Source organism: Schistocerca americana, chromosome 3, assembly GCF_021461395.2.
Source record: "Schistocerca americana isolate TAMUIC-IGC-003095 chromosome 3, iqSchAmer2.1, whole genome shotgun sequence".
In the NCBI taxonomy this organism is placed as follows: Eukaryota; Metazoa; Arthropoda; class Insecta; order Orthoptera; family Acrididae; genus Schistocerca; species Schistocerca americana.
This window is the reverse complement of record NC_060121.1, coordinates 541,168,794-541,196,199: the sequence shown is the minus strand read 5'-3', so window position 1 is coordinate 541,196,199 and position 27,406 is coordinate 541,168,794. Positions and strand designations below refer to the sequence as shown.

At 43.8% G+C, this 27,406-nt stretch overlaps 1 protein-coding gene across 1 annotated transcript in view; it reads left to right on the top strand.

Moving 5' to 3' along the window:
• Positions 1-26,471, top strand: part of LOC124606212 (uncharacterized PE-PGRS family protein PE_PGRS54-like) — a 90,136-nt gene extending 63,665 nt beyond the window's left edge. Inside the window, exons 4-5 of the mRNA XM_047138185.1 lie at positions 25,854-26,052; positions 26,366-26,471. Of these exons, the coding sequence (XP_046994141.1) occupies positions 25,854-26,052; positions 26,366-26,471 (305 nt within the window). The remainder of the gene's footprint in view (positions 1-25,853; positions 26,053-26,365) is intronic.
• The last annotated feature ends 935 nt before the right edge of the window (positions 26,472-27,406 follow it).

Genomic DNA, 27,406 nt, shown 5'->3' with positions numbered 1-27,406 from the left:
AAAGGCTTCTGACGATAGATCGGCTAGACTGCTCCTTTTTGTGGAAACAGCAGGTGTACCTGTGCAAGTCCTTTATACCACGAAAAAACAGTGAAGCCTAAACAGCGCTGACATCACGAATCTTCCGAAATCAAGGGAATTATGACGATCGAAAAATACCACTCCGCAATACAAAATGAAATGTCGCGCTGTTTCGGGCACATCTGAGAAGCACCAAAGAAAGCCGAGACAGACTGGGTCTTGGCCGGCAAACGACCCGCACGTCCTGCACGCATGAAGTTCGGCAGGCCGTGGCCGGCTCTGGTTAGAAATGTTTATACACTGCAGAATTTTCTCAGTCGCGAATATGTCTACGGGACTCACTGCTCCGTTGTGCCAAAGGACGAACTTCCACTCGAATTTGTAGATGATGCGGAATGTGAAATAAAATAAATTAACTAAAGAACCGCAGTAGTACAGAAAGACTTAGATTACTTCCATGTACAAACAGTGCGCCAGAGAACCGCTATGCAGAGAACAGGGGGCAGTCTAGCGAGACAGAGAGATGGGCCGCACGCAGACGGACTCTGCGCAACACGTTAGTGTCCGTTGCTTGACCTGGTACGCCAGCCAGCCTGAGTGCGGTGTTCTGGTAGTTTTTCCTCACTCGTCAAAATTAATGCGGCACACCACCTGTTAAAGTACACTTTCACAAGGAATAAAGTTTCAAAGTTTACACAGTACACAGACATACAATCCACACTTCACTCCTCTGTTAAGGGAACGACTGTAGTGGCAAGAGGAGTACTGGTCAGTTAGTTCAAAATGAAATAAAATTTGTGCCGTCATGAAAAACAGTGAAGGAACGTTGAAACAATTTTGCAGCAGTACCACACACAATAGGTACGTTACCGGTTAAAACATCGAGTCCTGAGATCGCAGTCAATCAAAGACGATATTCATTCAAAATGTGTGTGAAATCTTATGGGACTTAACAGCCAAGGTCATCAGTCCCTAAGCTTACACCCTACTTAACCTAAATAATCCTAAGGACAAACACACACACCCATGCCCGAGGGAGGACTCGAACCTCCTCCGGGACCAGCCGCACAGTCCATACGATATTCATTGGCTACTTCCTTTTTTTATAGGCTCTCCAAATTAGGCAGATACTACGCGCCCACAATGTACCGAAGCGTGCGCCATACTTGACCATACGATATTCTTCCTTCCATGCAAATAACCAGCTATTTCCTTAAAGGTACAACTACAAAGTACTGAATTGCTGTAGACAAGGTGCATCTCAAAACTTCGGAGAATTTTCTTAGAAAATAAAAGAAACACGAGTTGCAAACATAATACTTTCAGTGGCCTTGAAAGTAATCACCATTAGCTACAACACATTTCTGATGCGGGTTATAAAGATGTCGGAAACTGTCAGCAAACGCTTCTTGTGGAGTTGCTCGGAGCACCATGGCCACAAGTTGCTTGATGTCCGCAAATTCTATGAAGCGTCTCGGGGGAAACAAAAATCAGTCTGCCGGTGCCAGATCTGGAGGATAAGGAGTGTGTTAACGAACAGTCACCAGTTCGTGAACAAAAGTGTTTGCAATTTCTTTACTTATCTTCAACTCTTATCCTATCATTCTCAAAGACAGCCGCCGATCATCAGCAAGAACCCGACGCACTCGTTCAATTTTATCTGGGACTGTGCTTGTTGACCGTCAACCCGAATGCATATCATTTTCAACAACATTCTTCCCGTCTCTAAAGCGTTTAAATTACTCAAACAAACTTTTTATTAATCTTCGATAACGTACAGTTGTCGTAACGTTCCATGACTTGTAACAACAACTACTGAACATATAATAAATTTTTTCTTTGGAATTTCGATGAATTAATGTACGTAATGTTTTAATTTCATTTCTTTTTCTTTTCGTGTAATTATGTTAAAGAAAATGTAAGCAACTTTAGATGTGAATATTAATATTTATGTCAGATTTCAAGCAATGCTATAACAAAATTGAGGTGTAATCCCTGTTGAATTTATTGTAACATGTCTGAAATTGTAATTGTGCGCCTGGTCCATGCGTAGGCAATGTATTACGATATGTGGAATGTAAAACCTTTGGTGAATACCCTATCTGTAGGGGAGCAGTAAAAGGTGGATGGCAGGCGAGCGCAGGAAAATGCAGACGGGCGCGGTACGGCATAACGGGCTCAGCAGCGGTACAGTCGGAGTTGGGCATCGGTCTGAGGAACACGTTCCGGATCGAGGAGGCTATCCTGGAAAAAGTGGTTTCATTGAGCCTCGGATGTGCCGGTTCCGACGACTATACCGCATGGCTATATTCTAATGGCACTGGATTGAGAAGGATGGCGACGCTAAGAAGAAGCAAAGTGCCGATACAGTAAAAGCCATAGCTGTGATTGTATGTGTGCTGTGCGCCTCGCCATCTCGCCGTCCGCCAACCGCCGCATCGACTCGCACAGGTTGAATCTTTAGAATTGTATTCGTGTGGACCAGTGTTAATTTTGTTCCTGACTGTTCAATAATAACTTAACTTTTACCAGATTTGTTCTATCAATGAATTATCCTAATCACTAACCGAGACAGGGTCCTTTCCACATGTTGTGCAATCCGAGTGTCCCGAAATGAAGATTTAAAGTTATGTTAATAAAAATTATCAGCAGACCTATTTATGCTAGAATGAATCTTAAGGAGCTTTATTGTTAATGAAAATATAAGTAAAGAGCAAAGGTGTGACAGAGTACTAAGATAATTTTGGAATTGGCCTCCCCCCCCCCCCCCCTCTTTCACTCTTCTCTGTTCTATTCATTTAAATTCTGAAGTGATTGAACTGATTTGATCAGTAAAGTTAAAGTCAATACAAAACCTAAATTTATCAGTGTTTTACCATTATTAAAATTGATATTGTATGTGTGTGTGTCAAAAGTGCTATTGCTAGGGTGACTTATGTCCGATTCCAGTCGGATCAATAGACAAAACGCAGTTCGTAGTAATCATTGTAGTGTAATGTTGTGTATTTATAGCTTGCTCAAATTAGTACAGAAAGAGCAAATCTTAGTTCATTAGATTTTTCTGGTTCAAAAATTCACCATATAACACAGTATTACTACTTGTGGTTATGCTTGTACGTACATCTACTTGTACAAGGGAAAAACTCACTCAATGCCTAATTAGGCTGGCGACCGTATTATTAACCATTAGTAGCATCTGCAGTGTACGTTTCTTACCTGTCCTAATGTGTAATTGCACTTATACTTGCTTGACGTATCATTGTTGTTACTGACTGGGCATAAGTCCGGTTTTGCTTCCATTTAGGTACACGCGGTCAACATATGTACTAAAATCCTTTCCTATAAGGTGAAGCCCGTCAACTTATCATAGTACAGGCTTTAAAGAGTTAACGTACGCCCGAGGGTGGACGTTACAGACTCTCCGTCGCCATTTCCCCTAATATGAAGCGAAACGTGTTAACCCGTTGCCCGTTTTGCACTCCATGTTGCAATGACACGATGTCTCTCACTAACTCCGTTAGCTTGGTCACGACGAGCCTCATTGCTTCACTTCGGTGACTTGCACGATAGGGTGCGCTTGTTGACATGTGTCTCGAAGCGTAGCCGCTGGCGCTTCATCCTAGCCATCGCCGTTTTTAACATAAGAGATCATTCACCGGTCTTCTCAGCCGAACTTGCTACCTACTTCTCTAGAATAAACTTCTTATTGCCCCTTCAGTTTCAGGTCGGAGGTGAGGAAGGTGTTTGAATCCATCCTCTCCCGGTGGCTTTATAAACACCTGATCAGCAATTACTGCTCATTGTTAACCAATATAGCTTTCATCTTAACAACTTCTCTCTCGTACTTGTAAGCCAATGTGGCTGTCACCCTAACTACTTCTCTCTCGTACCTCACTCATCTCCTATTGCACCAGTTTAACAGTCAAAAGTCCTCAAATTTTGCTTCCATTTACCTTGAAAATGCCTGATGTCGTTTATGGCATTCTGCTCTTCCTTTCATATACACGCTGCGTGAAATGTATTCTCTGCTGCAAATACGAACAACTATTAGATGTTTTTAATGAAAAGATGACAATGAAAATTAGTATCAGACGGGGGCCCGAACCTGGATTTCCCACTTCATGCGAATGGTCACCTTAACCGCTTTCGCTATCCGTACACGAGTCACAGCCAGATCCAAACCTACCGAGCGAGGTGGCGCAGTGGTTAGCACACTGGACTCGCATTCGGGAGGACGACGGTTCAATCCCGTCTCCGGCCATCCTGATTTAGGTTTTCCGTGATTTCCCTAAATCGCTTCAGGCAAATGCCGGGATGGTTCCTTTGAAAGGGCACGGCCGATTTCCTTCCCCATCCTTCCCTCACCCGAGCTTGCGCTCCGTCTCTAATGACCTCGTTGTCGACGGGACGTTAAACACTAATATCCTCCTCCTCCAGATCCAAACCTTAACACGTCGTCGTTCCCGCGTCACAACCTGTACTCGTACACACATTATGTAATTTTCATACAGGGGAGAATATTTAATTTAAAGTCAAGACTTGAAATAAAGAAAATGAATTTGATGAACTACCCAAGAAAATGAGAACTTTTAACATTGCAGCGCGTCAGCAATCGTGAATAATTTAATGATTATAAAGAATCCGCCTCGATTGCAAATAGAAACCGGATGTTGACCTAGGTTATCCGCAGGTCAACATCCGGTTTCTATTTGCAATCGAGGCAGATTCTCTACAATCATTACCCAACAAAATCATTGTGTGCTCAGTGAAAATTATGTAACTAAAACTCACTACCGAAGCACATTGTAAACGATTCATAACATAAAGTGCAACGTTAGACGAAGGATATCTACAAAAATAAATTACTGCCCTACTCGGAAGATAACAACAGTTAGAAACTACCAACATTGTTAGCTGAAAAGTAGTGAGCTTGCTAACACGACTCCTGGCAATCCTGACTACTCACTGTTTGCACAGTAATGCAGGGTGAGATCTACCCTGACATAAAAGTGACTTGTCTCTTACTCACCATGCTGTTTTTGTGTCTGGAGTAGTAACGCACTCGAAAGCAAAAACAAATCAGCAGACGCAGCAATTAAATGTAAATAATCTACTCAACGGTTTTTTTGTCCGCTTTGTGTGGCGTAAGGCGCAACGCAAAGACGATAAAAATTTCAAACTTTGCTGTGAAGCATGGAGATGGGTTTTACTTTAAAGAAAATCGTTTTTGAGAAATCGAGCTCTGGTTATTGAGAAAAAGACAGCACAATACAGGAAGACTAACGATTGCAAAATTTTCTCATTACAAAGAAACTTCAAACACATGTTTAAAATTCTTCCAAAATCTTCTCTATTAACATAAATAAAAAGAAAATAAAGTATTCCAGATAGCTTCTCCCGGATGCCAAATAACAGATCCCATTCTCTGAAAAACTCAACTGCACGCACTATGTCTCAAATAAGTGTCTCAGCGCTGCACAACTAATTAACTAACAAGTCAACCACAGATAAAAGTAAACACAGAGTTAAGGATCTTATTCACTTCTCCTACATTGCCCTCATTTGTCTTTGGGCCAGTACAGTAAAAGAGAACTATTTACAATAGTAGAAAACATATTACATCTTAACAGTAATCACGGAGTAGGTTAAGATGGACCGGATTAGGATATATAGATAAGGTTGATGGTAGAACGATGTAGAGTCTAATGAGGCTTATTAGCATTTTAGTAATTTTAAGCAGTTTAGTAATTTTAAGACGTTTTGGTCTTTGTATTGGATAGTAAGGAGGTTACTTTTTCCTGTTTGGTTTCTTTATCAAGAACAGGTTCCACCCATTTAAAGGTAACTTATTACTCATTCCAATGGGATAGATAGTTCACAAAAACATGTAACATGCAGGAAGAATGGCTCGAATGAATTCAGAGTCTGAGGATGTCTAGAACCAGCTCTGAATGACTGTAGTTGCAGAAAAATTGTGTACTCATTACCGGAAATTTGTGTGTTTCGCCAGATTCGCAGTCTTGCGAAGTGGAAACATAAAACCAAGCGAAAGCACAGTTTGCTGTGGCCACTGGGACAATTTGGCCGCAACTCAAAGTCATATACGACTCACTTTACGTGAAAAATCCACCGGTATCCTGTACCATTCGAATTTACTCCCATGATGATTGCAGGATACCAGTGGATTTGTCACGTAAAGTGAGTCGTATATGAATTTGGGGTAGCGGCCAAATTGTGCTACTGGCCACAGCAGACCGTGCAATTTCGTTCACTTTATTTACTTCGATTGTCCAGGCATTCTAAACGAATCAGAAATGGATTAACTGGAATACTTTGCCATCGAAAATTTCTTTTTTTGATATGACTTTTTGCTAGAGGAAATACTTACGACGTTGACGGAAATTTACAGGGAGCCTGTCCTTTTATTTTGAACTGTAGAGAAGTTTCATTTTCTGATAAAATTATATTTATGTTTTGATATAAATATACCAAACTGTGATCTTGAAATGAATGTGCAGCGTTTGATATATTTGATACCGATGGTATAAAAATATAACGTGATTTTGTCAGGAAATAAAAATTGCGGTCTATACACGATTAAAACTGGCCACGAACCAAAAACTATGAAGTGGATTTCATCTGCCACAAAGTTTAACGCTAGTGCCTTACGGGATGACATGGGATTATTTTAATTGAATACTTTTCAAAAGATAGCTAAGATTGTAGTTCAGGTCGTATGGACCAACTAGAATGTAAAAGCACAGATTGCAAAAGGGAAAAAAGTCTTGCATTAGGACTACACACATTCCAACAAACGCACTTTGGCAATGGGAAAAGCGAGGAATTAGAAGCATGAACTAAAGAAACATCGTCCCAGTTATGAAGATTTACTTCCTATGACAGCCACTTATTCTGCCGTCGAAAGAAATCGACGGTTAGGAAGCGTTTGAATCTGAAAGTTGACAGATATTGGCATCGGCCTTTCCTGTACAGAGGTGGTGGATGCTTGTAAGCCCGAAACGGCGAAAGGACCCAGTACGACGGTGTGCGGCTGCAGTTCCGGCAGGCGACTTAAGCACGCAGTAGCACTGATGTTAGGGAAAAATCTTTCGAGATGGGAAGAGACTTTCATTGTGAACTGGGCAGAGAACGTCGGATGACGGAGAATATTCATATTGAGGGACTTGATAACTATACATGGCACTTAAACAACAGGCAAATGCACCCATTTGAAGAGAGTAAGTCTGGTACAATTACTTTAGATGCAATGCTGTCTGAAGTGCGGTGGTACTTACAAAATGTATATCTTTATTAATATTACACTGATTGTGACAAACAAGCTGTCATTGATTACCGCTTGTTAAGGTCCATCAATTTAATTGCAAAAGATTTACTTGCGATACCCGATACAGGCACGATAGCACAAGATGACTGAATCGTAGAATTAATTATTGTCTAGGTACATAGAGATAAGATACTGATTGCTAGAAAACGGCATATCATCCTGGGATGACAATAACAGTACAATTAAAGAGCAAAAGACTTGCATTAACGTAGGTAAATTGATGATTAATTATGATACAATTAAACAAACAAATTAGACAATGATAAGGAATAACACAAATCTGATTACATGATGAGAAAGAGAAGAATTTCCTTTCGGAACAGTGCCAAATACATAATAATATCTAATCATTTACATACATTTCTTTTCAACTATAAATTATGCAGTTTGAAAATAATAATTAATAGGATGTAAGTATTGGAATAAAGTTCATTCTGGGCCATTTGTTTGCGCAGGTTGCATGCATTCAGAGGAAAAATACCTTCAGGATCAAAGTAGCCCCCTTCACATATTGTTTGCTAATTGATTTACGACCCCCTGAGGGTTGACTTATGACCCTCTGAAGATAATTTATCCTTCTGAGGCCGGCCAAAGTAGCCGTGCGGTTAAAGGCGCTGCAGTCTGGAACCGCAAGACCGCTACGGTCGCAGGTTCGAATCCTGCCTCGGGCATGGATGTTAATGATGTCCTTAGGTTAGTTAGGTTTAACTAGTTCTAAGTTCTAGGGGACTAATGACCTCAGCAGTTGAGTCCCATAGTGCTCAGAGCCATTTGAACCATTTTTTATCCTTCTGAGAAACTACCCTTCCCCTCCCCCACCCCTCTGAGAAACCCGAACTATCCCCCCCCCTCCCCATCGACAATACTAGCACACCTTTTATATTAAATTAATAGACTAATTACTTAAGCAGAGCAATTAATTACGCTCTCCCCTCGCCCACATAGCATCTCCTCTCCCCCATCTGGTTTTTGGTGGGAGAAGACTCAGTCTGTGCTGGAGACAAAGGATCACATTACACGAAATTCAAATCAACGTCAGTTGAGATAATAATATACTGTTCAGTATAATTTGCATATTCTTTATTTAATCATTTTGCAGAAGACAGGGCTCATTCATTTGGCTACAGCTCACTCTGCACATCCGCAGCCGATTCTCGTGACATAATAACTATAAGCACCTGTGGTCTAGAGGTGGCGTCTTTGGTTCATAATGAAGATGTCACGGTTCCGGGTTCGAATCCCACGTCTGCTTAAATTTTGATTAATAATCAGCATTGGCAGCCGAAGACTTCCGGCATAAGAAGTCACCCTCATCCTGTCAACAGCCTTGTCAAAGAGGGCGGAGGTGTGACAGAGGTTCAGGGCACTCTCTTGTCCTAGTGGGGAACTGCCCCTAAAGAAGGAAGGATCGGCAATGATTAAAGGCATGAGGCTGCAGAAGGCAATGGAAACCACTGCATTAAAGACACATAACGTGTACCCATGTTAATACGTACGTCAGCCACTCAGCGCGAGAGGATAGGTGTGCATAGACATAGGATGCGTCTATACATAGATGGAAAATTTCAACTTCTCGAACGTAAAATTAAGAATGTAGAGATCTGCGCCCAGACCCTTCCGAGACTGATCCACGACTTAGATGCTAGCGTTCCTTAACCATAGATGTACACTCGGATCATTCTGAGAAGGAAAGTAGGCTACTTTGCCATAAAAGTTGATGGAATTGAAATTAATGTACATGACTCAACTGTAAAGGCTGATAGTACTGAAGCTAATGTACACTCCTGGAAATTGAAATAAGAACACCGTGAATTCATTGTCCCAGGAAGGGGAAACTTTATTGACACATTCCTGGGGTCAGATACATCACATGATCACACTGACAGAACCACAGGCACATAGACACAGGCAACAGAGCATGCACAATGTCGGCACTAGTACAGTGTATATCCACCTTTCGCAGCAATACAGGCTGCTATTCTCCCATGGAGACGATCGTAGAGATGCTGGATGTAGTCCTGTGGAACGGCTTGCCATGCCATTTCCACCTGGCGCCTCAGTTGGACCAGCGTTCGTGCTGGACGTGCAGACCGCGTGAGACAACGCTTCATCCAGTCCCAAACATGCTCAATGGGGGACAGATCCGGAGATCTTGCTGGCCAGGTTAGTTGACTTACACCTTCTAGAGCACGTTGGGTGGCACGGGATACACGCGGACGTGCATTGCCCTGTTGGAACAGCAAGTTCCCTTGCCGGTCTAGGAATGGTAGAACGATGGGTTCGATGACGGTTTGGATGTACCGTGCACTATTCAGTGTCCCCTCGACGATCACCAGTGGTGTACGGCCAGTGTAGGAGATCGCTCCCCACACCATGATGCCGGGTGTTGGCCCTGTGTGCCTCGGTCGTATGCAGTTCTGATTGTGGCGCTCACCTGCACGGCGCCAAACACGCATACGACCATCATTGGCACCAAGGCAGAAGCGACTCTCATCGCTGAAGACGACACGTCTCCATTCGTCCCTCCATTCACGCCTGTCGCGACACCACTGGAGGCGGGCTGCACGATGTTGGGGCGTGAGCGGAAGACGGCCTAACGGTGTGCGGGACCGTAGCCCAGCTTCATGGAGACGGTTGTGAATGGTCCTCGCCGATACCCCAGGAGCAACAGTGTCCCTAATTTGCTGGGAAGTGGCGGTGCGGTCCCCTACGGCACTGCGTAGGATCCTACGGTCTTGGTGTGCATCCGTGCGTCGCTGCGGTCCGGTCCCAGGTTGACGGGCACGTGCACCTTCCGCCGACCACTGGCGACCACATCGATGTACTGTGGAGACCTCACGCCCCACGTGTTGAGCAATTCGGCGGTACGTCCACCCGGCCTCCCGCATGCCCACTATACGCCCTCGCTCAAAGTCCGTCAACTGCACATACGGTTCACGTCCACGCTGTCGCGGCATGCTACCAGTGTTAAAGACTGCGATGGAGCTCCGTATGCCACGGCAAAGTGGCTGACACTGACGGCTGCGGTGCACAAATGCTGCGCAGCTAGCGCCATTCGACGGCCAACACCGCGGTTCCTGGTGTGTCCGCTGTGCCGTGCGTGTGATCATTGCTTGTACAGCCCTCTCGCAGTGTCCGGAGCAAGTATGGTGGGTCTGACACACCGGTGTCAATGTGTTCTTTTTTCCATTTCCAGGAGTGTATATAAGGTGCACGCTGCACAGGAGTTCACTTAGTATATAACAAGATGTCGACCAAGCATAAGGTCATCACAGCATACTAGCCTATTTGAGATAAGTTATGACTGCTAAGGTTAGGACATTTGGACTGAAAGCAGACACTGAGAGGAACCTTTAAACCAGCTACTGAATCTCTCGATGAACACTCAGCGAAATTACACAACGATGACGGCGTTGCTGACTTCATTAACCTTCACAGCGATGCTAAGATAGATAAAACAACTGGTGCCAATGGTGAAAACCATGTATGTTGTGCGTGAAGCCTATAAGTTTGAAAGAAGAAACAATACAAATAGGTGACAGAGTTTCAGAGAGCAACTGGTCTAATGATCCTCGTTTTCGTAAATACCACAAAACTGTTAATTATTCACCCAAAGATCTGGAGATATGAAATACAGCAACTGACTGGTGTACACAGGAAAGTGGGAAACTGGCACAGTGCGAAATATACAACCATTATAAACCTATATTAGATGCTTAATGTGGCATTGGTGATTTTATTGACATCCAGCATAAGAGCCAGCAGTCGACCACCACAGTATATATACTACGACGATCCCATTGAGCTAATATAACGATCGCGTTTGCTCGTGGAATCAGCTGCTGCTGGTAATACTGCTCATGCAAATGACATTGTTTCAATTATTTCTGAGCTTAGAGAGACAGATGTAACGAATGAGTATGGAGGCAGTAGTTCGAGAACTGTACAACCTAGCACGCAACACATACTGATCTTGTGTATATGTGGGAATATTGACATGTGAATGATTGGTTCAAATATATTTTAATTTGCCTGGGCATTGTCAGTTAAATCAAAAATGGGGAGAAATGTCGCAAAGGTGTTTGAGCGTTTGTCGTAGACCTATCAGGCTGGACAGTTTTGCAATAGGTATTTCACGACCGTGATGCAGCGGTATGGAATACATCACTTCTCAACGTTCACTCAACTGAAGGCGAGTATCGTGGAACGTATAAACAGAACAATAAAAGGTCAAATGCGGATGCATTTTAATCTTCCCGACTAATACAAATGGGAGTATATCCTCCAAGAAATAATTCTACATTACAATCGAACCAAACAACACAATCAAAACGATACCAATCGATGTTCATGATAATGGACTCATGGATACCGTATACTATTAAACTGCTGAATCCATGTAAACAGAAATTCAATGTAAATGATTTAGTGCATATCTCAAAACACAAGACAGCGATTGAGAAGTCATCCCTCCCAGACGAGTCGAGTGAGACATTCACAGCTTCCAAAGGGCAGAGAACAAATCCCTGAAATTACATCTTAAAGGATAGCAACGGCACTGAAATTTCAGGATGTTTTTACACAGAGGAAATGCAAGAGAGCTCAGAACCATATGTGCTTCTCATAGAACATGCAGTAAAATGTCGAGAGAATAGAACACTACTTAAATGGCATGGTTTTCCTGCAACACAAAACAGCTAGATTGACGCTGACGATTTGATATATAATGCGTCGCACAGTCTACAACCAGCAAAGTAGCATAACTTTGGCGATAGAAGAGAAATTATAGGAGGTGGTGGTATTCTAGACAAACATTCGGTCAATTTGCTCATTGCGGGGTGTAATTACTGTGGACATAGAGAAAGCTTAAGAAACGTTTGGCTTGAGGTGATAAGCAGATTAATCTGCATGACGAGGCGTGTTTGGAACAAAGGAGTGCTTACACGAAGCGTAAAGATCTCCCAGGACGTTACGCTACAGAACAAATTTTAGCTGATAAACCCAAGGCAATACCTGTATTGGTACAGGGCAGCGCATTGCAGTAATTGTAGCTAATGAAACATCCGTTGTAAAATTAAGTTTGGCTTGGGAATGAATTTCAAGTGAATTGTAAACGCTGCACGTAGTGCACTGAAAAAGAAGAAGACAGCGCTGTAGAAAAAGAAGGCAGGCCAGGGATATTTTTTTAAAAAAACTGGATCCTAACAGCGGTGTACGCAGCTAAAGGCGCCGTGAATTGTAAAGGACCGGTTAAAGTACCCGGGTCCAGCCGATACCCAAGACATCAGACAGAGTTGTCCCCTTCCCCGTTCCTGCCTTCGCAGGTCTCTCAGCGAAGTATTCACTGGCTGGTGGTGCTTCGGCTATCACCAGACCAGTCAAGGATGCGCAGAACTCCCAGAGGAAGCAAGCAGACATAACGGAACGATAGAAGCAGTACCCATCAGAAAAGGACTGTACCGGAAACCATACAAGAAAGGACTAGGTCTCCTCAAAAATTAAAAAAAAAAAGCCTTTAACTATCCTACCGGATAGACCGCACACACATAGAGACATGCTCAAGTTTGTTAGAAAAAAAATTGAGCATTCCAAGATTCTGTGGTGTGTTTATGCGGGATTCAACACCGAAGACCATGTGGAAATCTGCAATAATGAATTTAGATGTTGCTAGGTTACCAGGAACCCATTGCGTAGCGTATATTAAGTTCAAAAATGGCTATGAGCACTATGGGACTTAACATCTGAGGTCATCAGTCACCTTGAACTTAGAACTACTTAAACCTAACTAACCTAAGGACATCACACACATCCATGCCTGAGGCAGGATTCGAACCTGCGACCGTAGCAGTCGCTCGGTTCCAGACTGTAGCGCAGCGTATATTAAGAAATCTGCTAATAACGTCTGCTAGTTCGACTCATTTGGAGACCTGCTGAAGAGCAGCAACGATACTTCACCGACAGAAGACGTCTGTTCTACAATTTTCATCTCTAACGAGACTTTAATACTTACTTTTGTCAAGCCGCTGTGGCCGAGCAGTTCTAGGCGCTTCAGTCAGGAACCGCGCTGCTGCTACGGTCGCAGGTTCGAATCCTGCCTCGGGCATGGATTTGTGTGATGTCCTTAGTTTAGTTAGGTTTAAGTAGTTCTAAGTTCTAGGGAATTATGGCCTCAGATGTTAAGTCCCACAGTGCTTAGAGCCATTTGAACTTACTTTTGTGGGCATCTGTGAATCATAATCCTCCTAACATTTATCAAGAAGAATATACAAGGATGCGCATTAAACATCCGCTCAACCGTTTAGCTTCAGATACAGAGTCGTACACTCTGACTATAAAAGAACGATCGCGAATCACTTCCCACCGATTAATTTAAGCAACGTCGAATGGAGTATTACGCTGATTGGACTGGAGACATACAACAGCAGTTTGAATATCACATAGTCTAACAATAGCCTGGTGGAAATAGAACGTGGTGCATACGATATTGGCGATTTAAACGACGTTTAGAGTCTAACAATAGCCTGGTGGAAATAGAACGTGGTGCATACGATATTGGCGATTTAAACGACGTTTTAAAATGATATGAAAAAAGATTGTGATACAGGCAAACATGCAGAGTTACACATACTAGGTAAATGTTTTATATCCGCGAGATCTGTAAGAGGAGCCTGAACTTCAGAGTTAACACTCTCTCACTATTTGCCCAGGCACTTATAGATCTTAAATAAATGCTGCGATTGACTTTAACCAGAAATGTTCAATACGACAGCTACTGGCTTTTACAAATGGACAGGTTTTGGAGAAGGAAACTAATAAATGTTAAAGATGCGACCAAGCGGCGCAATCCGTGACAAGTGTAACACTGCAACAAACTCTTATCTCAACAATACAACTTACGCATTGTTTCTATAGCTGCAACTAGGCGTTGGTAGGGGTCTCAACGATCTTATCGCTGAGACCCCTATCAACGCTATTTACCTTCCAGTCATTGTTCAGATACTGGAGTAGCAGGAGCTGCTTATTGTGGAGAGCATACCAACTCATCGAACCTTCGTTGTGAGGAAATAATAGTGTTGCTACATCTGAAGCAGAACCATCAGCAAATATGCCGATACCTGTTAGGACCGGAAACAGCGGCGGCGATGTCCAACCAGCTGGCACTCGCAGCAGCTTCCTGGGGTCCTCATATTGTTAACAAAGACAGGATGGGCGTGAGGTAAACAGAACAGCTAGCTGATAACACAAGGGAACTACGATATTCTTTAATTAGTATGTCTGAAACCTTACAATGACGTTATTCGATATAACTAGCCTGGTGGAATTGATGAACGTATTGTAAGCTAGGAATACTTCTGTGGTGTGCGTACTGTAAGACCTTCAGTACACACACCATCAGATTATTTGACTTGTCGCTCTAACGAAGTAGGTCAGTGTCAGCAATATGTCTCGTGGTCTTATCGTGGCGTGTTTATCTTCTACCATTAGGTCAGACGATAGAAATGCCACTTGCACGCTTAGAGTAGCAGATTGACGGTGACCAACTTTAAACAGAACTTGTTCAATTTTCACACGCATTTATTAAAATAATAACAAGCATAAAAATTACTTAACTTGGTTCTGGATGCTATTTACAATTGACAATCTGAAGTTCCTTTGGTAGTGGTACTTTAATCTTATTCTCACATGTATCTCTGATACTTGACAAAAGTGTCTATACATTTATCTTCATGGCTATGTACAGGAATATGGTAATCTTATTGGGCGCAGACTGAAGCTTGACAGTAGACTGGTACAGACAAATGTAGAACTCGTACAGACTGTTGCAGACAAATGCAGACTGGTACTGACTGGTGCAGACAAATGCAGACTGACCAATCGGAGGTCTGTACACTTGTTATAATACTTCGCGCGTTCATGTATCACTGCGCGAGTGTGATCCACGAGGAGAAAAGGTTCTACGTTAGCAGCAATCTCATTGGCTGCGTTACATATTAATACGCGGATCGGCGGAAGCAGAATTTAGACCGTCTCTATGGCAGCGCCATCTCATAGTGCGGAGACGGACGAGCGCCGCACCTGCGCTGTTGTGCTTAGCGGGGCGCGCTCTAGTACTCGCTGACTACGCGGAACTATGTACACAACATCTAATACAAAACTTGTGCATGGACCTTATTTCACAAGAATGATGGAATTAGGATTATCAAGCAACACCAAGGCGCTTTAACCTTCCTATGCAAGAGTTTTATGTATCTTCATGGGTCATGTACGAAAAGGGATAGTACTGCACTGGTGGTGGTGGTTAGTGTTTAACGTCCCGTCGACAACGAGGTCATTAGAGACGGAGCGCAAGCTCGGGTTAGGGAAGGATTGGGAAGGAAATCGGCCGTGCCCTTTCAAAGGAACCATCCCGGCATTTGCCTGAAACGATTTAGGGAAATCACGGAAAACCTAAATCAGGATGGCCGGAGACGGGATTGAACCGTCGTCCTCCCGAATGCGAGTCCAGTGTACTGCACTGTGGTATCGAACCTTACACACAATGCAATAGCGTTCCTGTTTCACGAGATACAATATGGACTTAATGTGTGGAGTTTGACCATACACACAATGTAGGCATAGCATCTACTCTTAAAACGTATGTCTCTCTTTCTCCTTCGGATTCCAACGAACTAGAAAATGCTCGATGATTCATAGACGAGCCAGTGGATAGAACAGTGGAAGATTAGAAGAGATTTACTCGATGTTACCTCTAAAATTCCTTATGGGGTACTCTGAAGACATGCAGTGAATTGTTCTGAATGCTAAACAGGAACTTATTGTGGTATGGGGTGCAACGAATAACGACTCATACATTCAAGGAGCCCAAAAGAAAAACGAGATCACCATCAATAAAGTAGTATGGGAAGTGCCACAAATCACGGTATCAGATAAACAACGTTAGAAGCATTTAAAAATTTTGAGTGCCAGTATATTTATACCATTGTCTTTCTCTTAATAGGAATTTTTAGAGTACCCAGTGCTGCCAACTGTAAGCAGACAAACGTTGGAGGTGCCTAGATTCATCATACATGCAATTCAGACCAATATAAGAGCGAGCGTAGCAAATGATTACACCAAATTCGGCAGTTGTTAATGCCAGAGTCTACCTGAACTGCAAATCCTAGCCGGCCGAAGTGGCCGTGCGGTTAAAGGCGATGCAGTCTGGAACCACAAGACCGCTACGGTCGCAGGTTCGAATCCTGCCTCGGGCATGGCTGTTTGTGATGTCCTTAGGTTAGTTAGGTTTAACTAGTTCTAAGTTCTAGGGGACTAATGACCTCAGCAGTTGAGTCCCATAGTGCTCAGAGCCATTTGAGCCATTTTGCAAATCCTACTCATATGGCAATCTACACCTGCAATGGAATGAAAATGTACACAGTCTAGTAAATGACATGTATGTGATGATCCGTTCTTCACTCTATGAAGAAAATGGATGTCTACTTAACACACAGAAATTCAAGGATCTCTAGCCAACCATTGTAATAGACTGCTCAAAACAGAACAAGATACTTAAATCTTGACCTATAGATGTATGAACTGAATTTGACGGTTGGCAAATTTTCCAGAACACACTGCAGCGTATGCTTTAGTTCTAGATGACCATGTGATGAGCTTCTCCCCTCTCGCTAGTGTTGTGCAACGAGATGTATAAATGAACAGATGCTGAGCCACACACAAAGCATTTCACAATGGCATCTCAAGGTGTGAACAGCATTGCAGTTGGCCAGAGTTTCAGTGATGATGAGCATACACAGTTCATAGTTAAAGATGTTGCATTTGTAGCATACACAGAAGATGCTGGGATAATCGAGAGATTCTCAACAAGCATCGCATCGCCAAGGTCTTTCAAGGATGTGAAGTGTGCTAAAACACGGAGGAGAGAAAAGTGGTTAACGCGTTTCTACCGTGGAATTCACTGGGATGATCCTGGTGTACCCTATAAAGATACAGTGACGTTGCTTCGATTATTCGACCACAAAGATACCATCATCTGCGTCAAAGACGAGAAAAAGATCATATGGATGCGTCGAATCTTCAAGTTTGCTGATATTCAAGACCGGAAATTCTGTGGGTGTCCTGCTCTCCATCGACTCAAGAAGAAGATGTATGAAAATATTGTTGCTGTGTCTGCTTATGGAAACGTAAAATTACTTTTAAGTGGGATGAAAAGTAAATGAATGTTTGACCCAGAATCTGTTTATGATTTCTTTTCAGCCTTCGCCCACCTCGATAGTAAACAACAATGCCCAGATACTATGTCCATGGTTTTCTTCAAGTACTGATGATATAATTTTAGACATTTTTGCTATATGTCTTTGGCAGCAGACATGGTCATGCGCCTCCTGCTCCCATATGCTACTTTGTGCTGCATGACAGGCGTAATCCCATGGAGTCATTCTGTGTATTTTGTTATGTTCCATGTTAAACTTCACCTTCATGTTCAAAACTAATGTCATTTGTGTTTTGCACATCCTTTGCATATATATACAACTGGAATAAGTTTTTTTTGTAAATAATGACAACAACGATTTACGCCAACTAGTTTTTCATTTTTTTCCGTTCTCACAAATACAGTATGATTCTTGAGATGAGATTTGGTTCTTGAGGTACAATATGATTCTTATATTCAATGCAGACGCTTTTTTTAACACAACAACAAAAGATTCACTAGTGGAAATATTACAATTTTCAGATATATAAACCTCTGCTAAAAACTAATGCGGTGACACTTTTATTCTTATACTACAAGTAAATTCCACGCTCCCAATAGCAACAGTTACATGGTTGTTGTCAATTCTGATGGACTGTGAACTATTTATATATATATACATGCATCTACGCTTAAAAAGTAATCGTACATGGATGGCTAGCAGCAACTGAAACTTAAAAATTGTTCTATTTACATGACATGCATATTTCTGATGTACAGTTCCTTACACTATGATAAAAGATTCATACTATTCTGCAACATTTACACCCAGTCTCATCCTCTTCCTGTCACTCAATCAGAGTCTCCCCTCTCCCCCACTGTGATTTACCTAAATCACTCCAGGCAAATGCCGGGATGGTTCCTTTGAAAGGGCACGGCCGACTTCCTTCTCCGTCCTTCCCTAACCCGATGAGACCGATGACCTCTCTTGGTCTCTTCCCCCAACCCAACCAACAAACCAACCAACCCCCCCCCCCCACCCTCTCTCTCTTAACAAGTGAATAGTGGAAGAGTTTCAATCCCATCATCACAAATGAGCCTTTCGTCGTCATGAGGCGACACGCCAGACATACACTCCTGGAAATGGAAAAAAGAACACATTGACACCGGTGTGTCAGACCCACCATACTTGCTCCGGACACTGCGAGAGGGCTGTACAAGCAATGATCACACGCACGGCACAGCGGACACACCAGGAACCGCGGTGTTGGCCGTCGAATGGCGCTAGCTGCGCAGCATTTGTGCACCGCCGCCGTCAGTGTCAGCCAGTTTGCCGTGGCATACGGAGCTCCATCGCAGTCTTTAACACTGGTAGCATGCCGCGACAGCGTGGACGTGAACCGTATGTGCAGTTGACGGACTTTGAGCGAGGGCGTATAGTGGGCATGCGGGAGGCCGGGTGGACGTACCGCCGAATTGCTCAACACGTGGGGCGTGAGGTCTCCACAGTACATCGATGTGGTCGCCAGTGGTCGGCGGAAGGTGCACGTGCCCGTCGACCTGGGACCGGACCGCAGCGACGCACGGATGCACGCCAAGACCGTAGGATCCTACGCAGTGCCGTAGGGGACCGCACCGCCACTTCCCAGCAAACTAGGGACACTGTTGCTCCTGGGGTATCGGCGAGGACCATTCGCAACCGTCTCCATGAAGCTGGGCTACGGTCCCGCACACCGTTAGGCCGTCTTCCGCTCACGCCCCAACATCGTGCAGCCCGCCTCCAGTGGTGTCGCGACAGGCGTGAATGGAGGGACGAATGGAGACGTGTCGTCTTCAGCGATGAGAGTCGCTTCTGCCTTGGTGCCAATGATGGTCGTATGCGTGTTTGGCGCCGTGCAGGTGAGCGCCACAATCAGGACTACATACGACCGAGGCACACAGGGCCAACACCCGGCATCATGGTGTGGGGAGCGATCTCCTACACTGGCCGTACACCACTGGTGATCGTCGAGGGGACGCTGAATAGTGCACGGTACATCCAAACCGTCATCGAACCCATCGTTCTACCATTCCTAGACCGGCAAGGGAACTTGCTGTTGCAACAGGACAATGCACGTCCGCATGTATCCCGTGCCACCCAACGTGCTCTAGAAGGTGTAAGTCAACTACCCTGGCCAGCAAGATCTCCGGATCTGTCCCCCATTGAGCATGTTTGGGACTGGATGAAGCGTCGTCTCACGCGGTCTGCACGTCCAGCACGAACGCTGGTCCAACTGAGGCGCCAGGTGGAAATGGCATGGCAAGCCGTTCCACAGGACTACATCCAGCATCTCTACGATCGTCTCCATGGGAGAATAGCAGCCTGCATTGCTGCGAAAGGTGGATATACACTGTACTAGTGCCGACATTGTGCATGCTCTGTTGCCTGTGTCTATGTGCCTGTGGTTCTGTCAGTGTGATCATGTGATGTATCTGACCCCAGGAATGTGTCAATAAAGTTTCCCCTTCCTGGGACAATGAATTCACGGTGTTCTTATTTCAATTTCCAGGAGTGTAGATTGCAGCACAGTGTACACCTCGTCTCCTCTCGATCGAATAGTAGCTTGCTCCAACGTATGCTGCTCCCGCGGCGGAGCACTGCGAACACCACGGTACAGGCACCACAATAGTCTTCAGTCAGGAGAGCTCTGTATGCCGCATGACGCCCTCATCCCGCCTCTGGAAGGCACCATCCAGTGAGCGATATGCTTACTTTTTTGCTCACACACCTACAGAAACCACAATCAGTGACCCATTTGCCTCGTATTTCATTAGGCCAATACTTCTTGTTCTGTGTAAAAATACCGTAACGGTGACTATGTCTGAAGATTTGTCGAATTCTTCGTCGTGGCACCTCATTACTTCATATGGATCTCAGTTCTTCACACGATAGATGAACCTATCTGTATGCATATAAAGTAACTTATGATCTGCAAGCTGCGCGGGGTAGCCGTGCGGTCTAAAGGAGAGATTCCGAACACGACGACAGCGACCTTTCGCGGTTGGGAAAACAGATGGCGACGCTGCCGCCTGCAGTCGGTGCGTTGCGGAACGCGGCGACAGACAAGCTATGCAGCTGCCGGGAACAACTGCGCGAGGCGAGATGTCTGTTAACACCACCGCTGTTATTGGAAGAGGAAGCCGATGACATTTTATTGTTGCATTCCAGGAAAAGACGAAAGCTGGTACTGCCTTTATATAAAAGTAGAACTGCAGAAGGTAGTTGCACAGCACTGATAAAAAGACATTTGTTAGGTGATGAAGCCGCGCGGGATTAGCCGAGCGGTCTCAGGCGCTGCAGTCATGAACTATGCGGCTGATGCAGGCTGAGGTTCGAGTCCTCCTTCGGGCTTGAGTGTGTCTGTTTGTCCTTAGGATAATTTAGGTTAAGTAGTGTGTCAGCTTAGGGACTGATGACCTTAGCAGTTAAGTCCCATACATACCAAGAGTTGTTAAAAATGTTTTGCAGATATTAAGAATAAGGCTGCTGATCATGTTGATGCCACCTTCTACTCAATCAGATTTCAGTCGTCCTGAAGAAGAATTTTGGCTTAAATGGAATATACCTAATTCTGTAGGCGCGATAGATGGAAAGCATGTTCGCATAAGGGCACCAGAGAAAAGTGGATCTCTGTTTCTTAATTACAAAGATTTTTTTCCAATTGTTCTGCTGGCTATTGTGGACACAAATTGTAAATTCATCACCGTTGATGTCGGCGCTTACGGAAACGAGTCTGATAACGGTATATTTCAGAAATCGGCTATGGGCAAGAAAATTGCCGCAAAGGAGTTTAATAAATCTCCACCAAACTGTTTGCCAAGCACATGTGCGGTATTAACACATTTCCTGATAGGAGACGAAGCGTTTGCTCTCAGTGATTGTATGGTTCAAATGGCTCTGAGTACTATGGGACTTAACATCTGAGGTCATCAGTCCCCTAGTACTTAGACCTACTTAAACCTAACTAACCTAAGGACATCACACACATCCATGCCCGAGGAAGGATTCAAACCTGCGACCGTAGCAGTCGCGCGGTTCCGGACTAAAGCGCCTAGAACAGCTCGGCCACCGCAGTGATTGTATGATGAAACCTTATTCCATAAGAGTTGTTACATCACATCGAGAGAAACAGATCTATAATTATAGATTATGCCAAGTTCGTCGAGTGTGAGAAAGCGCCTTTGGGCTATTAAGCCAAGTATTTATGGTATTTTATAGTCCTATTGCTGTGGCGCCTGATGTGGCTGGCGACCTCGTTATGTCGCCATGTTGATTACACAATTTGCTACGAGAGGTTATCTTGAAGAAAATGGTATTCCATTTTATAGCTATAGTGTTAACGAAGCAACCAGCCAAAACAACATGCATAGCTTTTCTCGTTTTGGAGGATTTCTAAACAGCAGTGGTTTTGAAATTAGAGACAAACTTAAAGATTTTTTCTCCAGTGAATACGGTTCTGTGGCGTACCAAGAGGCAGCAGTTAACAATAGGTTGTGAATAACAAAGGATTGTAAACAATGATTTGTGTAAGACAAAACATATATACTGTTGCCTTTTTAACATATTCATATTTTAATTGTTAATGCACATATAGATCTATTTGTTAGTAAATAATTGGTTGAATATACGTACGTACTTGTTTTATTTAACTCTTGCGCTACAGCTTTCCAGACGTTATCTTTCACTAAAACATTTCTGTATTCTGCATGTCCTTCGTCATAAATTACAGAATATTTCGCCACACTGCTAATTAACTTTTCTTCATCGGAGTCCGAGAAACTCATTTTCACTGAATTGGGTATGTTCGGCCAGTAAAAGCAGTCTCCGGTCGCTATGCGGTTCGGTGGCAGCGGCACTACTGCTTCGTGACCGGATGTGCGGTCTGCCGCCAAAGCAGGTATACGGCAGCAGAAGACGCTGCCGCCGCGTTCCGCACGCCTCACATTGCAACTTGGGCGTGTGTGTGTGTGTGTGTGTGTGTGTGTGTGTGTTGTCCTTCGTGTAAGTTAAAGTAAGATTAAGTAGTGTGTAAACGTTGGGACCGATGACCTTAGCAGTTTGGTCCCACAGAACTTACCACAATTTCCAAATTCGCATTTAGGATCTGCAAAATGTATTTTCGTAAACTCATAATCGAATCGGTACACATGGAATTTGAAGAGGTCTACTGTGCACATCTCCACATATGTAGTTTTCATGAACTCTACTGCAACCATCGTCATCTCCACAGCAGCAGAGGTTTCTCTGAATATTATGACTCGTTTAAAATTTGGTTTGGCAGTACACTTCCTTACGTCACAATGCCTGTCCCATTTGGTTGTAATCAAAATTTTACTATGTTCCCTCAAATTCTCTTTGTTTTGACAAAACTTGAATTGTTCATTAATTTTAAAAAGTCTCTCTCAAAGTCACACTTCGTGGAAGCTCTCTGTTTCGAATTCAGATCAATATACTCCTTCAGTCTGGGGGATTGTTTCAAGGAGATATCCCGGGTGATTCTACGCAGCCTCGTCCCCAGTCTGAGATACTGGTGGAGATTACGACAGTGAATAATGTATGTCCCCAGTTTGAGATGCTGGTGGAGATTACGACAGTGAATAATGTATCTCCGCTTAATTCCTCAGCATTGTCATCAGTTTTGGGGTTGCACCTCCTCGTGGAACTAGTTGCTGCGGGCACAGCAGCAAATCGACATGCAGCATCATGAGAACTAATAGGGTATGCGGTATGCGACTTCCCCCTCCCCAACACAGTCCACTTCAGAGTCAGCCGTCATACCCTCGATTTTTCCACCTATTCCCTTGCATTCTTCTTCGAGCACCCATCAAAACTCACCAATTGGCAGTGATTATTACTAGGCGTGCCTGTATAAGTTACTGATATCCAAGTAAATGATGAAACTTAAATGAAGGGCTGCATTGAACATCTACCCCCCTCCCTCCCCCCCCCCCCTCCCCCCTAGACGTGGCTTATTTGCCTTGGTGTACCTATAGACGCATTGACGAAGTCCCTCGTGTATCCCTCGCTCAAACAAACAAACAAACAAATATCAATCAGTAGTTCGATGCTGCGCTTCATTTTCTTGAGCGTAACGTCCAAAGACAACCCAGGTGTTGTGTGATAAAAAGGGGGATCCAGATAATATTTGGTCACGTATAGACTCCAAAATTTCTCGAAAACATCTGGCAGCAAGCACACGCCTGTGGCCATGTAACGCTGTGTGTGCTCTCATAAAGTGGAGATGTTGAATTCGCGCCGAACATTCACAGCATGCTCGTGCTCTGCATTCGATATAGTATCACTTGTACGGATGCTGGAGAATGCTGTTGTGTTGGATAGCCTGGTTTCGTTGAGTTTTGCCATCCTATCCAGACACTCGTATGGGAAAACTCCCTTCCTGGTCACAAGTTGAAACTCTTCTTCGTCGGGGAAGCAGCTCGGGTGATGAGCATATCTTTCTGAGGCAGAGTTTCAACAAGTTTCTGGAGTGGCACCCGCACAAAATGCAGCGACGCGTAATTCTTGGCATCATTTGTTTGGAGAATGAAGTATATTTCTCAACACTCTCGAGTGGGTCACTGATCTGATCCATCTCCATATCGAAATTACCCAAGTGCTCAACAAGAAAGTGAGCATCATACTTGCTTAAATTACGAAAGAAAACGGTCTGTGTCGTGGTAATTGATACTTCAAGTTAAATGTGTTTGAACAGCGTCACGGAACTTCCCTGTAAGGTGACAGGGGTCCCTACGAAGAGTTTCCGTTTTTCTGTCTAACGCCAGCACAGAAATATGGCAGTCAACCGCCTTCATGAATAAATCTTCGTTTTTCTTCGACTTGGTCATGGGAATGTTGTTGCTGTAAAGCCTATCAAAGTCCCATGAAAGTGTTTCAAGCTCAGTGAGAAGTCAAACTGCAGGATTACCCTAAACATAAGATTTATATCGGTTAAGACTCGAATCATAGGACGGTGCAACTTGGTACGTTGCCACAAATGGTACGTATTTTTCTGTGAAGGAAGTATGTGATGCTGTAGTGTCACCTTGACAGCGGGCCGCAGCAGCGATGAGGCATTCAAAGTCGGCATACGCCACAAACTGGCATCGCTCCTGTAGGTGAACATTCTTAAAATTTATGAATTTGTTTTTCTCGGTAGGCATAATAAGATGCACCGAGTCCTTGGAAGCACTATCTATTACATGCTTTGCTTAACAACCTGTCTGAGGAAAACCCATTAAGGCACCTTTAGTAAATATACTTTATACGATGGTTTTGAGACAATTGGGATGAATTGAGTCGGCACATGTCCCTGATCCAAACACAATGATGTCTGTCTCCATCTGAGAGTAGCAGCACGTTCACATGCATGTTATGCCCGCCGGCATATTTTGAGAAATGGAGGGATTCGACCATTATAAGTTTATCCTGTTTGGTCTGCTTATCTGATTTGTGTTTCTTCAGGCCACAAATATGAACCGATATTCTGGCATTCTGCACTGCAGATTTAGGTATGTCCTGGATCTTGAGGGGGAATTCGCTACAGTCAAAATTGTAACAACTATGATTTTCAAGGTATCTACTGCATCAAGATGTACGCTGCGGTTTTTTCGTGTAATTTATTCCGCAAGACAGGACTGACCACACAAAACAAGTCTGATGTTTTAATTCGAGATTAATATATGCTTTCTGATCAGCTGTATCCCTAGGAAGCTTGATATAGCAGGACCCTCCATTTATTGGATCATAGGCTTGTGTGTAGACGTCATGGTGTCGTATTCGGCTGAATGCTTCAGATGACGCCCTGACTTCCATTACAGAAAATCGGTCCACTATAACTGACAAGGTGGACTCACTAAACCACTCAGCAATTGAGGCGCTCCGTGATATCACACCATTTTTCTCCCAAAGACAGTGAAGCCTTGTCTCTTCAATGCCAGAGGCCTGTTTCAGTTTGTGTAACAGTTCAATGCACAGTACAACTCTGTATTTAATGGAGGGATACAGCGGATAATTAATAATATTGAGGAGTTCAGTTTCCAGAATAGGAAGGCACACTTTCAGAAACCCTACAGGATCACGGTATACTCCTGCTGCGTTTTCGATGCTAGTGGACGAGATTCGCTCCTCAAAGGCATCCGCAATCACCGAGTATTCTAATTGCGGTATGGCATTACCAATTTGATATCTTTCACGAAAAGGACAGGGAAGGGAACTGCCGATAGCCACAGGACTGCTGCTATTACTATAACTACAGCTAGTTGACGATAATTCTGCTGCTGCTGGCTGTGAGAAGGAGCAGCGAGGTGTACGTACCTTGCAGTTCAGGCAGAACGTGGGCAAGGAGGAGATGCGTTGCCCTATTGTGAGCAGCCTGCCTGCAGTTGCGGAGATTGTTGTTGCCACGTTCTTGAGGCAGTTGCCGGTGAAGGCTGGCTCATGGACACCAGCCACTAGCTGGTACGAGGTCGGCGGCAGTGGCGGGCTTAGCTATGGCTGCTTTGACTTCCCGTGCAGTGACAAGCGGAGCATTTCATAGCTGTGTGTGCAGCACAGGAACTCGTCTTGTTGGTGGTTTCTTCGCCGCCCACTGCACTTGCATCGTGATGTATTGTGGTGAGACACATGCTGGCAGGAGAAGAATAACGAAAAACAATTAAGTACAACGTTCCAGGTATTGCTTGCTGCTGCTGCAAGCACATTATTGTAAACACTGGTTATATGTAAGCAGTTTTAATGTGTATAAAAATTATCTACATTGATATGACTTCAGGAGACATCCTCCAGCTGATCTGGAATCACCTCCGGCATCTCCTCACTTCGACACAGCTCCCACTCCATCTCCTCCACCATTGTGGCAGTCCATCATTCTCGCCTGACCCACTGTGGGTCCATCAGTCTAGCACTCTGGAATCACCTCCGGCATCCTGATCTAATAAAATAAAAACATATACACACACAAAGCTAAGAAAACGTTTTTAGAATGTACAGTTACTCTCCCTGCTCCACTGCCTCGAAATAATCTAAAACAACAAAGGATGTGTCTCAGACAACAGCATATTATGTATACACGCAGCATTGTGCTGAAATTTTAGAAAGAAAGAAATGTTTTAAGGAATTTATCTCTGCAACATATTACACATACACACAGTACTATGACGAAGAAAATATATATATATATATATATATATATATATATATATATATATATATATATATAACAGGGCTATTCATGGCACTGGAAAACCTCCATAAACCCCACACACGTGTGTGCTGTTGCTGCACCTATTTCTTCCAGGTCACCTTTAGTAGTATACTCTAAGTTCCCAGGCAGGCTAGTTCCTATTCCTCTCACTATATCCGATCCTCTTTATCAAAGTCTCTGTGGAAAACCTCTACGTTCTCTGTCAACTGGCTAAGCACGGTACTAGGTTTGACAATACTTATTACCTGGTATTCTACACCTAGCTTTTCCTGTAGCATTTTGCCTACGCCTCTGCCTGACATTTCTACCAACTTAGCTTTTAAAGCTGTTCTATGAGTTTTCTGCTTTCTACTTTGCTCAAAAATTGGGTGAGGCTCTTCCCTTATTTCAGAAAACAAGTCAGATCGACTGATAACTGGAATCTGAAATGTGATTTCTGTAGTCCCCTCCTTTTGCAATGTATACAAAACAACAAGTAGCGTTCCGAAAACAGGGTTACTTTTTTTTTGTTTCATTAGAGCACATGAGAGGTCACAGAATATATATTAGACGTCACACGTCACAGTATGTATATTAGTCATGAAATATGAGTAATTTAAATAACTTGTA